Source organism: Silurus aristotelis (assembly GCF_946808225.1).
Source record: "Silurus aristotelis genome assembly, chromosome: 29".
Taxonomy (NCBI): Eukaryota; Metazoa; Chordata; class Actinopteri; order Siluriformes; family Siluridae; genus Silurus; species Silurus aristotelis.
Genome location: NC_139602.1, coordinates 5,447,750 through 5,462,749, shown reverse-complemented (window position 1 = coordinate 5,462,749; position 15,000 = coordinate 5,447,750). Strand labels below are relative to the sequence as shown.

The following is a 15,000-nucleotide window of genomic DNA, read 5'->3' as shown; positions in this document are numbered from 1 at the left end:
AAAATGAGAGGGAGGTGTATTTGTGAATGAAAAAATGGAGAGAGAGAGAGAGAGAGAGAGAGAGAGAGAGATGGAACGAAGAGTCGATTTATCTCATATCGACAGCAACGGCTTCAAACGACGACCTTGGAAACTAATGAGCATAATGAGTGAAATTTTCCACTTTAAAAAGTGAAACTATAATCAAATGGACCAGTGAACGACGGCCTAATGAGGCTCAGCTTTAATGAGCCAGGGCTAGAGAGAAAGAGAGAGAAAGAGAGAGAGAGAGAAAGGGAGAGAGAGAGAGAGAGAGAGAGAGAGAGAGAGAGAGAGAGAGAGAGAGAGAGAGATACATTCACACTTTTCCTGGTGGATCATGGCGACTAAGGCTCTCACTCCTGCTAACTCATTAGCTGACCTGATGATTGCATGATTAGAATACTTTTGATGAAAATTTCAAGGATTTTTTTTTTCTTTTTCCACAACCCCTCAACATTAAAAAAAAAAAATAATAATTTCCGTGAAGCTTGATAAATATTGCACGTCTTTTTTTTTTTTTCACTCCAAGAACGATAAAGTGGGAGGTAATTTATTAAGAAGAGTTCAAAGCTCGTCTCAATAAAGAGCAGCGCTGCGCCTGATTTGGTGTTATTATTGGCCTTGAAATCGACAAATATATTTAAAGTGAAGAGACTCTGACACCCCCCGGCTCACATATATATACACACACACACACACACACACACACACATTCACTTCAGAGGCTGTTTCATGTGCTAAAATCAGTTAGTAACTCTTAAGATGTTATGGAAGGAAGGTCATTCTCTTTGATGCGCCTTCACCAAAAGCTAAACCCATTTCAGATGCTTGCCATGATTTGGTCAATTTTGTCAGGATATCGGGAGTGATGAACCAGCCTTCTTGGTTATTAGAGTTTTTAACGTGGCCTCATTGACCGACACTAAACCTCTACATATCCCCCTCCCAATTGGTTTTATCACCGTCACCTACAGTTCTATTTCTTTATAAACTCAAAACTCTTATTTGGTGCATAGGAGATAATTTAAGTGCCTGGTTAGATACATAGAAAGATAGATACATATAAACTTTATTGGTGCTGAGAATACTTTGTCGATCCCATAGAGAAATTGTTGCAGTTGCTCACAGTAAAATAAAAGAAAAGAGAGTGAGATAAAAAAATAAGAAATTTGTAATATATATACATATTAACTTATATATTAAGTGAAAATGAAATGTGAAGCAGTAATGAAAACAGATGGCAGACTACAATGAGAGTTTTAGACGTTATTACACATGTATTAATTATTATTATTGATTATTGCACATAATTGTCCAAGATATCAACAGCATATGAGTGGCATTAAAATGTATAACTATATCTATATTGTCTATATCTATAGTGTGAACCAGCTGTTAAACACTCAGAGGGAGGAGGTTTTAGTGCAACAGGCAGGATGTTAACTCTTTAACAACAATATATTTTTTTGAGTATACAGTCAGTTCTTAATGTTGATTTGTTGGATGCAGTAAAAAAATATACAACTGTAAGGATTTGAGCAAATTGTGGTGTCTAGACTTTGTGTCTGAGCTTTTCTAGAACAGCAGGTCTTGTGGGGGTGCACTGGTTACTTTCTACCAGATGTGGACAACCACCCAATACTTGATAAAATCGCAGATGTGGTAATGCACGTGGTCAAAATAGCACCAGTTAGTACCATAAGTCTACCACCTCACAGTTACACATGTAAGGAAGAACTATAAAGCAGAATTATGACATAAAATGAGGACATCAGGAAAACAGACAAAGACACAAGAAGATGATGGACATTTACACCCAGCACCACATCTGTAAAGTACACTCCTTACTTACACTCTTCACTCTCCTGCCAAAGGTGCTGAAACGTTCAAAGCCTCACATCTAGACTGTGTAATAGTTTCTTTCTGCAAGCCATCAGAATCCTCAGAATGAAGGGACTGGACTGAGACACTCACACACACACACACACACACACACACACACACACACACACACACACACACACACACACACACACACACACAAATAAACAGGTTAATTACTAGTAAAATTTTGTTTGTACCTCAGTCCTGGGGGAATGTTGTTTCATTTCACTGTGTGCCACACTGTAAATGATTGGAATGACAAATAAGTTGACTTGACTTGACTTGAAGACATAAATTACAAATGTATCTAATAAGAAAATGCATGGAAATGTATAAAAGTGTGCAGTATGCAATGAAACATTACAAAGGCAGAAGTAAGATCATGTGGAATGTTCACCGAAAATCATCATGCACAAGTTGCTGAATGGTTGCGTCATTTTCCGGGGTTGGCTTGTTGAAGGTCTTCCTGATCTCTCGTCGTCTTCCAGTGATGTTGTTCTGCTTATAAAGCGCGCGTGCCACTCAAAACACCTCGAACGACTCATGGAAGCATCCCCATATGTCAAACGTATGTCATGTCAAATGTCATTTTGGCAGATTTGCTTAGTTTAATGCAGAATTCTTGCTCTTTGTTCTAACTTGCTGTCCATGATAAAATTGCAGACGTGTTAACGCACATGGTCAAAATAGCACAAGATAGCACTATTAGTTTTGAAAATGTATGATACCACCTCGTATGACGTAAAAGCAAGATCTCATTGTATAAAAGATATGATTTCAACTCGAAGTAGAAATTTAGTGCCTTAAGATTTACATAATGTGAAGAATTTACACAGGACAACCGTAGTAGGAACTAAAAGGCAACGTTTGTAGGATTCAAAATGATACAAGTAGAATCTGAATAAGCAAACGATCTCGTTGAGGAGAACCTGGAGGACAGTAAAATTTAATGGCATATGTGCTTTAGGTCCCCTTGAGAAATGCAAGAGTAGGAAAGACAAAACTGATAAATGTAGTTTAGCGACAAATGCCTTGCTTCTCAAACTGATCTGAGAACATTGTTAAAATTAATGCTTTGGCAGGCTTAGCAGGTGACACATAAAACTAAAGAGAAGGGCTACTGGGCCTCATAGGAGCTGAGCAACTGTTAATTCCATCATAAAGAGTTGACAATAGCACCAATTCATTGAGGTAGATGTTTGCATAGTGTGTTCATTGAGTCTGTGTGAAGCGGTTTCTCTGGTAGAGATTTGATTTGCTGTGTCAGGTAATCAGTGGGAGGTAACAGTGAGAAGCAGCGTTGACCGGCAGTGAACTAGCTGTGTGATTTTAACAGGTCCTAAACTCAAAGAGAAAGAGGCCTCTGCTGATATTATTTATGACTGCTCCACGCAGGGTTGTGGGAAAAAAGAATAAATAATGGAGAGTGTTCACGCTAATTGTTAGGTTTTAATTAATGTGCTGTAACCTTTAGAGAGCAGCAAAGGTGGTGAGGGAAATGATTCATGTTTGCCTTTGCATATATGAATATGCAAATCACTAAGCGCACTCCTTGAGGAGAGCACAATATTCTAATATCTATATTTTCATACCATTTTATTCCGTTTTATTGCCGAAGTTGATATTGGAGTAATAGTGAGTGGGGTCCATTATATATATATATATATATATATATATATATATATATATATATATATATATATATATATATATATATATATATATATATATATATATATATAAAACACCCACCCCTACCTCATGCACTCAAGGCATGTTGTAATTGTGTGTACTGTAGGTATATTTGTACGCAGCAGGTAGTCCACATTACTTATCCACCATGTAATGGAATCTTAACACACTTTTGCTTTTGTATTCTAGCTATAAATTAGCATTAGTGTGGTTCCTGACACTAGCGCTTGCATTGGATAAAAATAATTTGCCTCATTGTAGCTGTCCCTGGCTTTGGTTAAGGAATGGTCTGAGCCACACAACCACTGCAATTGCTATTAAATAAGCATTCTATTTGCAATTAGCATATTTAATTTCTTTCAGTAAAGGAATTTGAATATTGGTTGTGTTGCGTGTTCACATGTTAACTCCGCAGCTCTCCATAAATTAGCTTTAATGTGAGTTTGAAAGATTGCAGATTAGCCCCAGAGTGTATGCTAGTGCTAGAGGTTGATATCAAGCTTGGTGTAGTGAGATTCCTCTGGAGATAGTCTGGGAGAAAATTACACATCCTTTGGGCATCTCAGACACTGAAAGAGATGAAAGTTGTAGCTGGTGCAAGCAGGAGCTTGGTGTCTTTCTCCTCATGTTAAGTTGTATACATGATTATGTTCACTGGCACAGAAGTGACTGTGTAAATGTCTGTAATCCAGGAATTGAGTCAGAATCCCCTGAACAACTGCAACAGCAGTAAAAGGTAAAGCTATTCCACTGAAATGGAGGTGAACCTGACCATTTTACTGGTTGCATGGTTGACAGTTGTGTGAGGATAAGAGACTCTGAAGGCATTTTTGTGCATTTAAGTTGAATTGATGAGCCTAGAAGAACTAGAAGAACAGAAAAACCATGCAACAAATATGCTATTATGATTAAAACTAAATTCTTTTATAACCTGGCCCCATATTAACACACAAGCTATCAGTAAGGACATCCATTCATAAATGGAATAGAAACATTTTAAGAAATATCCAGGTTTACGCACCAATATTTTTATTTATTCATATTACAAATTTATTCAGAAATCCTGTCATGTTAACAATAGCTATTTTCTTAGCAGGTTATTAACATTTAGAATATGATTATTTAGAAAAATCCTGTCAGAAATCCTGTCAGGTTAGCTTTAATTAGCAACCTAGCAAGTAGTAGTAGTGAGAATTATGAGATATTTGCTTATCTATTGCAGTTTAGGTAGATAAATATCTCCTAAATCATTGTAGAAATCTTGCCATGTTATAACCATATCATATCTAGCTGGTAGGTTTTAGTAGTTTATGTTATTAATATGTACAAATCTGAACAATCCTCTAAGACATCCTGTCAGATTTCACGAATAGTTAAGATTATGAATATGTATAAATATTACTGAAAATCCTGTCAAAGATCCTACTTATTTTAGCTAGCTAATTTTCTGTAGATGTTTAGATTAGTAAGATTTAAGTGTAGGACTTAAAAAATCCTGTCAGAGATCCTGTCAGGTATTTACAACAATTCATAAATATGATTTCAAACTCTAATCAGAAAGAGTGGAAAGTTACCAAATTTAAATTTCTTTGTAATTATGCAATTTATTTTATTAACAATTATGAATGAGAGATATTGTCACTTGTGTGCTAGCTTTAGCAGTTCTAATTATTAACAGTGTTATTCTATTTTGATCAAGGTTAGTACATGATAGCTAGCTGGGTTCTAGTATAGTATTAGGTCTCGGGTTCAGCAACGGTAAAGCTGATGCATTCGCTTCAAGAAAGTGGCAGAAGTCAGCCATTTTGGTTATTTTGGCTGAGGAGAAGACTGACATTAAAGAAAGCCACACACACAGGAGAGCCACTGCTGTAGAGAGGACCAGCAGAGGAGAGAGAGGTGGAGACTTCGAGAAGGTCTTTGGTGTAGGCCTTTGGTCAGAAAAACTGAGAGAGGAAGTAGAATGATAGAGGGAAGGAAGCAGGTCAACAAGCGGCCAGCAAAGAGCACAGGAGCAGGACAGAGAGAGCGAGCGAAGGAGTGAAAATTGGAAAGAAGAAAAGGAGGCTGAGAGGTGTGTCTGTGTGTCTGTTACAAATGTAGCCTCAGGCTATTTAGAGTGTGAGAGTCATACCCTGCCTAAGGGTGGCTGGCCTCCAACGGCTCAGGTGAGGATGTACCTGTAGGCTAGCACTCGCTTTATAAACCTGTCCACCGCAAACGAAGCCACTGCTCCATTAAATAATGGCTTAATAAGCACCACTACATATGCTGCAATCCATTGTACCAAACACTACCAAGTTCTGATATTAAGAAAAAAACATGGACGCCGAGAGCAAGGTCATGTTTGTATGGCCGAGTCTGTGAATTTGATAAAAAAAATTTATGTAAAGGAGATCTTTATAAATGATTACTTTGAGTTTAGTGATGAGAAACAACACATATGCTAGTTCACCTACTAGCATTAGTCATATCAGACAGCAATCGACTGAATTACATTAAACACGGGAAATTACAAGCCTTTTTAACATATCCAACGATATTAAAAATCAAGTACAACTGAATTTCACCAAGAAGCAAACACTGCAGGGGACAATTTGGTAAAAAAGCTGCAAAAATAGATTAATAATAACCATGTTTATTTTATTTCATGAATCAGGACTCTAATCAGTAACATGGGTAACAAAGGCAATTTGAAAACCATAAATTAGCTTCACAATTACCATTGCACTGTTAAAGCAACATAATCTACACAGATGTTTATTATTATCATATTGTTTTATTCCTATTATAAAACAGCTTATTTACAGTTTATGAATAAACATCTCATTAATCTTTTTCCATTTATAGCTACATCATAAAACCTTTGTCCCCTTAATTATAGTAGTGGTAAACAGTTCCCTTTCCCTTTTTTTCCTCTGAAATTAAAAATAAAATAAAATTTTGGCATCAACTTGCTGAAAAAAAAGATTAAATGTAGAGTTTTGGTTATTGCACCAACAGGAAGTAATAGTACTTAGGGCAGGGCTGGAAGCACTGTTTACTGCTGAAAATGTTCCTGCCTTGAGAGGAACCAGACTAAAAAGGAAACCCGTCCTCATCTGAGTGGCACTGAATGTCCACTCATTAAGTAATAGGTGCTCAAATGCAGAACTGTTCATGCAAATTGCATTCCTCAGCCATTGTAGCAAACTGTTGATATCAATTACAGTCCACATACATCCTCATAGTTCTTGAGTTGCTCAGTAAATCAATGGATCTTTAGGCTGTTCAGTAGAACCCTCCTCACCTGCACAGAGAAAGCTCTGCCCCCTACTTCATTATTCTAGGTACCAGCAAATAGCCTGCACCAAGTTTGCCATTCTGTGCTTCATATGTTAGTAGTAGTATCTCAAGTTACTTCTATATAATTAAGGATTATTTAGAATATCATTTTCATTTTTATTAGATTTTTTTTTTTACCACAATTGGTTTATATATATATATATATATATATATATATATATATATATATATATATATATATATATATATATATATAAATATTTATATACCCCTTATATATATATATATATACCCGTACATTTTAGCAACGCTTTTAGTATATCTTCTCAAGGGACAATACTATAAAAATTTTACTTGGATATATTTTAGAATAGTCAATGTGGAGCTTGTATAACAGTACAAATGTTATGCATTTATTAATGCTGCATGCATTTCTGTTTGATGATTTTTATTACAAATTTGAAATTAATTAATATAAATAAATAAATAATATAATACAAATAAATATATTTCACTAATTAATAAAATTTATTTGCATAAAGCATCCATATTTGTTCATGCCCATTTTGATTAGAGTATTGAAATATTAATTTACATATTAATTTGTATTAATTTATTTATTATTTAAAGTATTTAATTAAAATTTTCGTAAAACTTACGCTTATAAAGAACATTTTGTTCATTTTTATCACCATATTATCTGTGTAAAGCTGCTTTGAGACAATGTTCATTGTTAAAAGCGCAGTCTTTTCAACCCTTCATTTTCACTATATCACTGTATTATTTCCTGGCTATCAGATATAGACGTAGGCTAGCAGAGCTAACAATGAGCAAGGCAACAAGAGGAATGGTGTGAAAATAAATAAAAACAAAGACATTCCTGAACACCCATGGCCATATATGATGGAGATAATCAAAATTATCGGCTTTAAAACTTGATGGCTTTCAACTTGAGAAAGCACATACAGGTAATTTTAAGTTTTATTGTTATATATTTTTTGTCATGAGCCATTTTAATGTTTTCAGTGAAAAACTATTTTGTATTTATATGTCTGTAATATTAGCATAAATATAAAAAAGTCTTGCCTTCGAATTCTCAGACCCTGTTTTTGAAGGGGTTAAAGTTTTTTCCATACAATTTAGTTTGAGTTTTATATAAGGGATGCTGGCACATGTTACTATTTAATTTAAATAAGGATAAGAATTAATTTTTGTAGTATATAGCAGTCATTTAAAATTTGAGGTTTAGTCAGATAGTTTCTATACTGCCATACAGGTGAAGTATAAATTATAAACTTCCTGTTTAAACTTCAGTAAAATGCATTTGTTATAAATATATATAGAAATATATACATATACATATACATACATACATACATAATCACACACACACATATAAATATATTTCAAAAAACACATATAAAAAGTATTGGGACACTTGACCTTTCCTGCTATTTTTTGGTTCTTTTCCAAACTGTTACCACAAAACTGGAGGCACTCAGTTGTACTTTCTTTAGATACACTATAATAAAATTTTGCATTCACTTAAACTTGGAAACCCAAACCTGTTCCAGGATGGCAATGAACCTGTGCACAAAGTGAGCTTCTTGCAGATCTGGTTTACATGCTTGAAGATCTTGAGTGGCCTGCTATAAAGCTTTGATCTCATCCCTACTGAACACCTTTGGGATAAATTGTAACGCTTACTGCACCCCAGGTCTCCTCACCTACATCAGTACCTGTAACTAACCTATACCTATAATTACATCAGTTATTATAATTATTAAATTAATTAAAACAAATTTAATTAATTAATTTATTTTTTGTCATCTTAGTCTTTTCTGTTTGACTATTTTTATGCAAAATAAAAATAAATAAATAAATCCACCAAAAAATGATTTGAATCAGTAAATGCTACATGCACCAAGCCTCAAATTAAGCACCAAAACCCGCCATGATGCACATCCAGCAATTAAAACCGTCCGTGTGGAAACAAAAGTTGCATTTGGTGCCCCGATGATTTACAGAATTTAAAACACTATAATTACTTTTTTTACAAGAATATTTAGTCTTCATGCTTTATGTTGAGTTTGGGTTCATTCATAATAAATATACATTTCATAAAGCATCAATATTCATCCATGCCCATGTTGATTAGAGTATTAAAAACTTGAAAAGTATTAATTTTAGGTACATCAAGAACAGATAAAAATGTGCAATTAAGTTGCAATTAATCAGAAGTTAACTCATAACAATCATGGACAAATTTAATTAGTAATTCATGGCGATTAAGCATTTTAATTGATTGACAGTCATAAATATATATATATATATATATATATATATATATATAAATATATATATATATATATATATATATATATATATATATATATATATATATATATATATATATATATAGTATAATTGGTGTATCTTTTACTTTTCATAAGTTAAAAATTCATGGATTTTTGGCAGCAGGTTCATCAAGCACTTCTTCTCTGCTGGTTGTTGTGAATGTTCCAGTTATCAGGAAAATGGAAAATAGATTCATCATCATCATCGGTCGAGTTTCCTCGGTGCTGAGTGGCTCCTTGCCCTTAGGAATGAAGTATGACGAGATCTGTTGTCGATACGTCCTCCTTGGCGCGCCGGGTCGAAGTGATGGTCGAATTTTGGACTCGTACAGGACGAAACGATTGACTGGTTCGTCTTCGGCCATGCGGATGCAGTGGCCGGTAAAGTTGAGCTGTTACTGACGGATGGTGTCGTGCAGTGGTAGCTGTTTGTAGAGTGTAGAGTTCCTAACTCGGTCTACGGATTGATTGATACCCAGCATTGTCCGTTAGCATGCCCTGGCGTACTTGTCGAGTTGATCACTGAGCGTTTCCGTTAAGTTTCAGGTCTTGCAACCGTACAGCAAGATGGAGATGCAGGCGGCTTTGAAAATGCGGAGCCTGAGATGAAGACGAAGAGTTGAAGTTGTCAGGATGGTTCTAAGCTTGTTGAATGCTCTCCATGCAAGGCCAATGCGTCTCGGCTCTGCCTTCGGGTAGATTGAGGCGCCGGGATGATGTAGCTTGCGGTCCATTGTTTGGGCGCGTGACAAGTCTTGTAGACGAGGTTGCCGATGGTGAGCAGTTCGGCCACAATGAAGTCGCCACCGTCTTTGAGCGCCTCTGCTGTCATGGCGTAGTCTGGTCCGGGTGATTTGTTGCGACTCATGTTGGCGATTGCCTGTGCGATTTCACTTCGTGTGAACGCGGTCGTCTTGATGGCTGTGATTGGAGGAGATGGTCCTGGATGGTGATTTAGATCGGCATTAGAGTTGGCGTTGTTGAGCAACTTGTCAAAGTTGCTACGCCACTCAGGAAGCAGCTTGTCCTTGCCTTTTGGCAGTGAGCCATCCAACATCCGGACTTTGGTAGGGTCGGCCTTGTTCTCATCTCCCGCTATCTGGTTGATGATTTTCCAGGTTTTGCCACTCTCTCGTCTCTGGTCGGCGAGTTCAAGGGCGATGAGCTGGTTGTCTAGGTATGTAGACTGATCGCGACTGAAGGCTTCCGATACCTGGCCTTGCATCTGTTGCCATAGTTCTTTATGGGTTTGTAGGCGCATTTGTTTGTAGCGTTCGCCCGCCTTGTTGGTTGCCGTTAAGAGTGACAGTGATTCGGCGCTCACCCACTTTGGATGCTTGTTTGGGCGCTTTTTACCGAGCACCTCTTCGCACGTGTCACGTAGCGCTGTGTCTAGCGCGTTTGCTCGTCTGTCAATCTCTTCGATTTGCGTTCCTGACTTCGGCGTTTCGACCATGAGCGAACTGAACCTGTTTTGCAGCATAACGTTGAACTTGTCCTTGTTGTTCTGGTCGGATAGTTTCTCCCAGTTGAACTTGCATCTCCCATCTGGTGGTCGCTTGGCGCTGCGCAAGGAGATCTGAAACTGTGCACTCACCACTTTGTGGTCAGACCCGATGTCGATGGTGTTGTAGGCTCGACAGTTGCGGATAGACTTCCACCACTTTGCGCTCACCATGATGTGGTCGAGTTGGTGCCGCTTATCCGTTGGGCTGGTGTATGTGATGAGGCGCGAGAGGCGGTTTTGGAAGTGGGAGTGTGCTGGTCGAAGTTTTGCTGCTTCGTATAGGTCGATCATGCGCTGGCCGTTATCATTTGAGTGGTCGTAGAGGCATGCCGGACCAACGACTGAAGGATTCGAGTCGTGGCTGTCAAGGCCAATGCGTGCATTGAAGTCTCCTGCTATGATGATAACGGTGTGTGGCTGAATCTGAAAGATAAGGTTGCTCAGGTCGTTATAGAAGGCATCTTTCGCGTCATCGGATGATGTGTTGGTGGGAGCATAAGCCGAGATGATGCATATTTTTGGATTGCCTTCTATATGTGTGGTGATGCGGTCCGATTTGTGCTCCACCGCATAGACGTGCGGTGTGAGCCATGCACTGTAGAGAGTGCCGACACCGTGGCACTCACTGGTTCAGTTCATGTGCAACAGCATCCACTTATCGTGCTTTCGTGAGCTGATCGAATGATTGGATTTGAGTCGATGTTCTTGAATGGCGATGAAGTCGATGGAGTTCTTCTCGCAGCCGGCGATGATCTGCTACAGCTAATGGCGAATGTGGTGGCCATTTGTACGTATGGTATCTGCCAGGGTCCGCACGTTGAATGAGGCAACGGTAAATGCCTGACAGGTTGCTCTACGACGTGACGGGACCAAATCGTCAGCGTGGCTTCGGACAAGTCCGCTTTGACCACGCTCCTTCATGGCGAGATTGCTCTCAGGCCCGCGTTGTCCGAGCGGTTTGGGTTGAATCCCAATTCTGTATGTTGTGGCTCCATTTCGTATTCTTTGCATTTTTCTATCAGCACTTTGTATCTGTCCCGTGAGATTAGACTCTTACTGGGTTGCAATCCCTCTAGCAAGAGAATTTGGCTCGTATTTTTACAGTTGCCTTCTGTGTCGTTTCTTAGCCCTTATACCCACTCTCCTCCAGGAGTGTTAACGAGAGGGTACAGGTTTTCCATGGGACACCGCGGGGAGGTGAACGACTATGCCCCTTAAAAAATAGATTAAAAGCTGAAAAGACAGGTTCCACTGGTCCACCTTTGGGCTTAGTTCTTGTATTTTTTTTACATGTGCAGAGAAAAACGCATGTTTTCTAAGGATGTTTGTATTGACATTGTTCTCACTGCTACCACTCTAAAAAAAAAAAAAATAACCTTACCAATGCTGAACAGGTCGACTCCAGGGATGTGTAGGTGAAAACACTGGCTTACTACATTGCACACATGGCTGTAGATATTGATCAGCCTTTAAGACTACCGTGAAGGGCTTCTAGCCATCTCTGTTTTTAGAAATGTATTAACTCGCTGTGACATTGCTGCACTTTTGACTATAAATTGCTTATTTGAGTCTCTGTCACAGAATCTGAGAGATGCCCGAAGATCCCTGGCTTCACATTTCATCTTCCCAAAGCACTCTGACGTGGATTTCCCTCATTCAGTTTCAGCTCACTGACAGCCGGGGCTTTGCATCGCCAATAAAAAGCCTTTTATGCCGTGCAGGATTTGTTTTCCTTTCAGACATCGTCTGCCATCCGACATGTCTAGCGATGTTATTCAGACACTGACATCATATCCTGACTGACTGTCTCCTGTGTTTTCCTCTCTGACAAGTCGGGGCAAAAGAGAATTCAGCTGGGATCGAGACTCCTTATCACGAAATATTCACTGAATCCACAAACATCTGCACAAATAAACAAAGATGAATCTGTTTAATGAGAATGAACTACTGATGTGCTCTAAATAAAGTTATATACAGATACAAATATGAAGTGCAGAAATATAAATTCTGTATAATATATTCCATTATATTTATATAATTTTGAGAACAGAAGGAAATTTATACATTCTTTTATAAAACCACCTTTATAACCTATTTAACTCTGTAAAGCTGCTTTGAGAGTGCATGGTAAATAAAAATGAAATGAAATCAAATGTAAGTGCACATTTATTATTATGTGTTTGGGGTTAACAAAAGTGAGTTCTTTCCACATCCATAAACCTCCTCCTTGGTCTTCCTCTTTTCCTCCTTCCTCGTGGCTCCATCCTCAGCATTCTCCTACTGATATACCCCATGTCCTTCCTCTGCACCAAACCATTTTAATTAGCTCACCTTGTCTCCAAAACGTCCTACATGCACTGTCCCTCTAATAAACTAATTTCTAATCCTGTCCATCGTCGTCACTCCCAACAAAAACCTCAACATCTTCAGCTCTGCTACCTTCAGCTCCACCTCCTGTCCACAATGCCACTGTCTCTAAACCATACAACATCGCAGGTCTCACTACAGCCCTATAAACTTTCCCTTTTACTCTTGCAGATACCCTTCTATCACAAATTACTCCTGCTATCACTCTTCTTCACCCAATCCACCCTGCCTGCACTCTTTTCTTCACTTCTCTCAGACAATCTCCATTACTTTGTTTAGCGACTGTTGTCTTGGTTATGTGCTAACTTGCTGTTGTATTTTATTATGCCCAAACTGAATTTAATTCTTGGAGAGGTTTAGGTGAGGTCTCTGACATGCCTGACGATGCCTTGTGCTGCCCCAGCGCCTACATTCTTTGGTTTAATCGGTAACTAGGCAAGTATATGTGCAAACTAGACAGATCCTGAGGTAAAACTATTACTCATTTGGTAAAACGACAGATAAAAAACTGAAATTTTTTAGCCACATACATTTAGGGTCTAAAATCTACATTTCTTCCTATATAAAGAAACCGGGAAGAATACTAGAACACAGTTCATCATACAGAAAGTGATGTATACTGCATAAGCCAAATACTCACACTGTAATTACACAGATGCCAAAAGATTATGTGATGATGGTGAGGCTCTTTTGGCTACGTTCTTGCTTTACTTAGTATCAAAGATATAAGCAACTTTTTTTACTCCACTATATTTAAATTGTTAATGACTGTTACCAATTATGAGGGAACAATTACATTTTGCACCTCTGTTATAGAAGTCATTAAGGGTCAACACTCCCCTACTTTTTTGCACTGCAGGCCCCATTTTCAGTCCAAAAAGAGTAAATTCCCCAAAAAATGGTTTTGTTGAAGTTGAATAAAAATATTAGCCTCGAAAATAAAAATGTTTACTCCCTGAGAGTAGGAGGTGCAGCAAATCATAGACCTGAATATTTGTTTTTACTTTATCTGAAATTAGATACTTTAATTGTATTTGTCCATTGAATACTAATGATTCTTCTACTTTGTGACATGATGCTGTCATTTTATTTGTTCCTTGAAGATCCCTTACTTTGTCTTTTTCTTTTTTTGACTGACTTGTTTGATCTTTGTTTTATTCTGGTATGTTGAAAAGGTTGTTGTGTTGATGGTTAATGCAATGTTAAGGTGTACAATTTGAAATCTCACAAATCAACTGTTCACTCACCTTTGGCAGGAGAGTGAAGAGTGTGAGTAAGGCGTATGCTTTAAATATGTGGTGCTGGGTGTAAATGTCCATCATCTTATTGAGTCTTTGTCTGTTTTCCTGATGTCCTCATTTTATGTCATAATTCTGCTTTATAGTTCTTCCATATATGTGTAACTGTGAGGTGGTAGACTTATGGTACTAACTGGTGCTATTTTGACCACGTGCATTACCACGTCTGTAATTTGATCACAAACAGCAAGTTGAAACAAAACGCAAACATGGAATTCCACGTGGAACTGCGCAAATCTGCTACAGAGACGTTTGACATGACATATGTTTGACATATGGGGATGTTGCAATGAGTCGTTTAATGTTTTTTAAACAGAACATCACCGGAAGACGACGAGAGGTCAGAAAGACCTTCAATGAGCTCAACCCATAAAAATTTCGAAACCATTCAGCAACTCGTGCATGATGATTGCCGGGGAACGATCCACATGATTTCACTTCCACACCCACTCTACTCGCTAGATTTGGAGGATCGCAGAAGGTGCTTGACACGCTTCGGAAAAAAAAAGACTTCCAGGACACATTCCAGAAGTCGAAGGAATGCTGTGAGAACTGTATTGCTGTGTAAGGGGAATATTTTGAAGGTCAT

At 38.0% G+C, this 15,000-nt stretch overlaps 2 protein-coding genes across 2 annotated transcripts in view; both read right to left on the bottom strand.

Annotated features, from left to right (window-relative positions):
• LOC310722600 (uncharacterized protein) overlaps positions 1 to 15,000 on the bottom strand; it is a 1,041,764-nt gene that overhangs the window by 656,782 nt on the left and 369,982 nt on the right. The window lies entirely within an intron of this gene.
• LOC310722934 (uncharacterized protein) lies at positions 9,868 to 11,960 on the bottom strand (the record flags this gene model as incomplete). The annotated part of the gene is made up of 2 exons (XM_083535758.1): positions 10,417 to 11,960; positions 9,868 to 10,362 (listed from the first exon to the last, which is right to left on the bottom strand). Exons 1-2 carry the CDS (start codon positions 11,035 to 11,037, stop codon positions 9,868 to 9,870), a joined length of 1,116 nt encoding a protein of 371 aa, XP_083391884.1. The 5' UTR covers positions 11,038 to 11,960.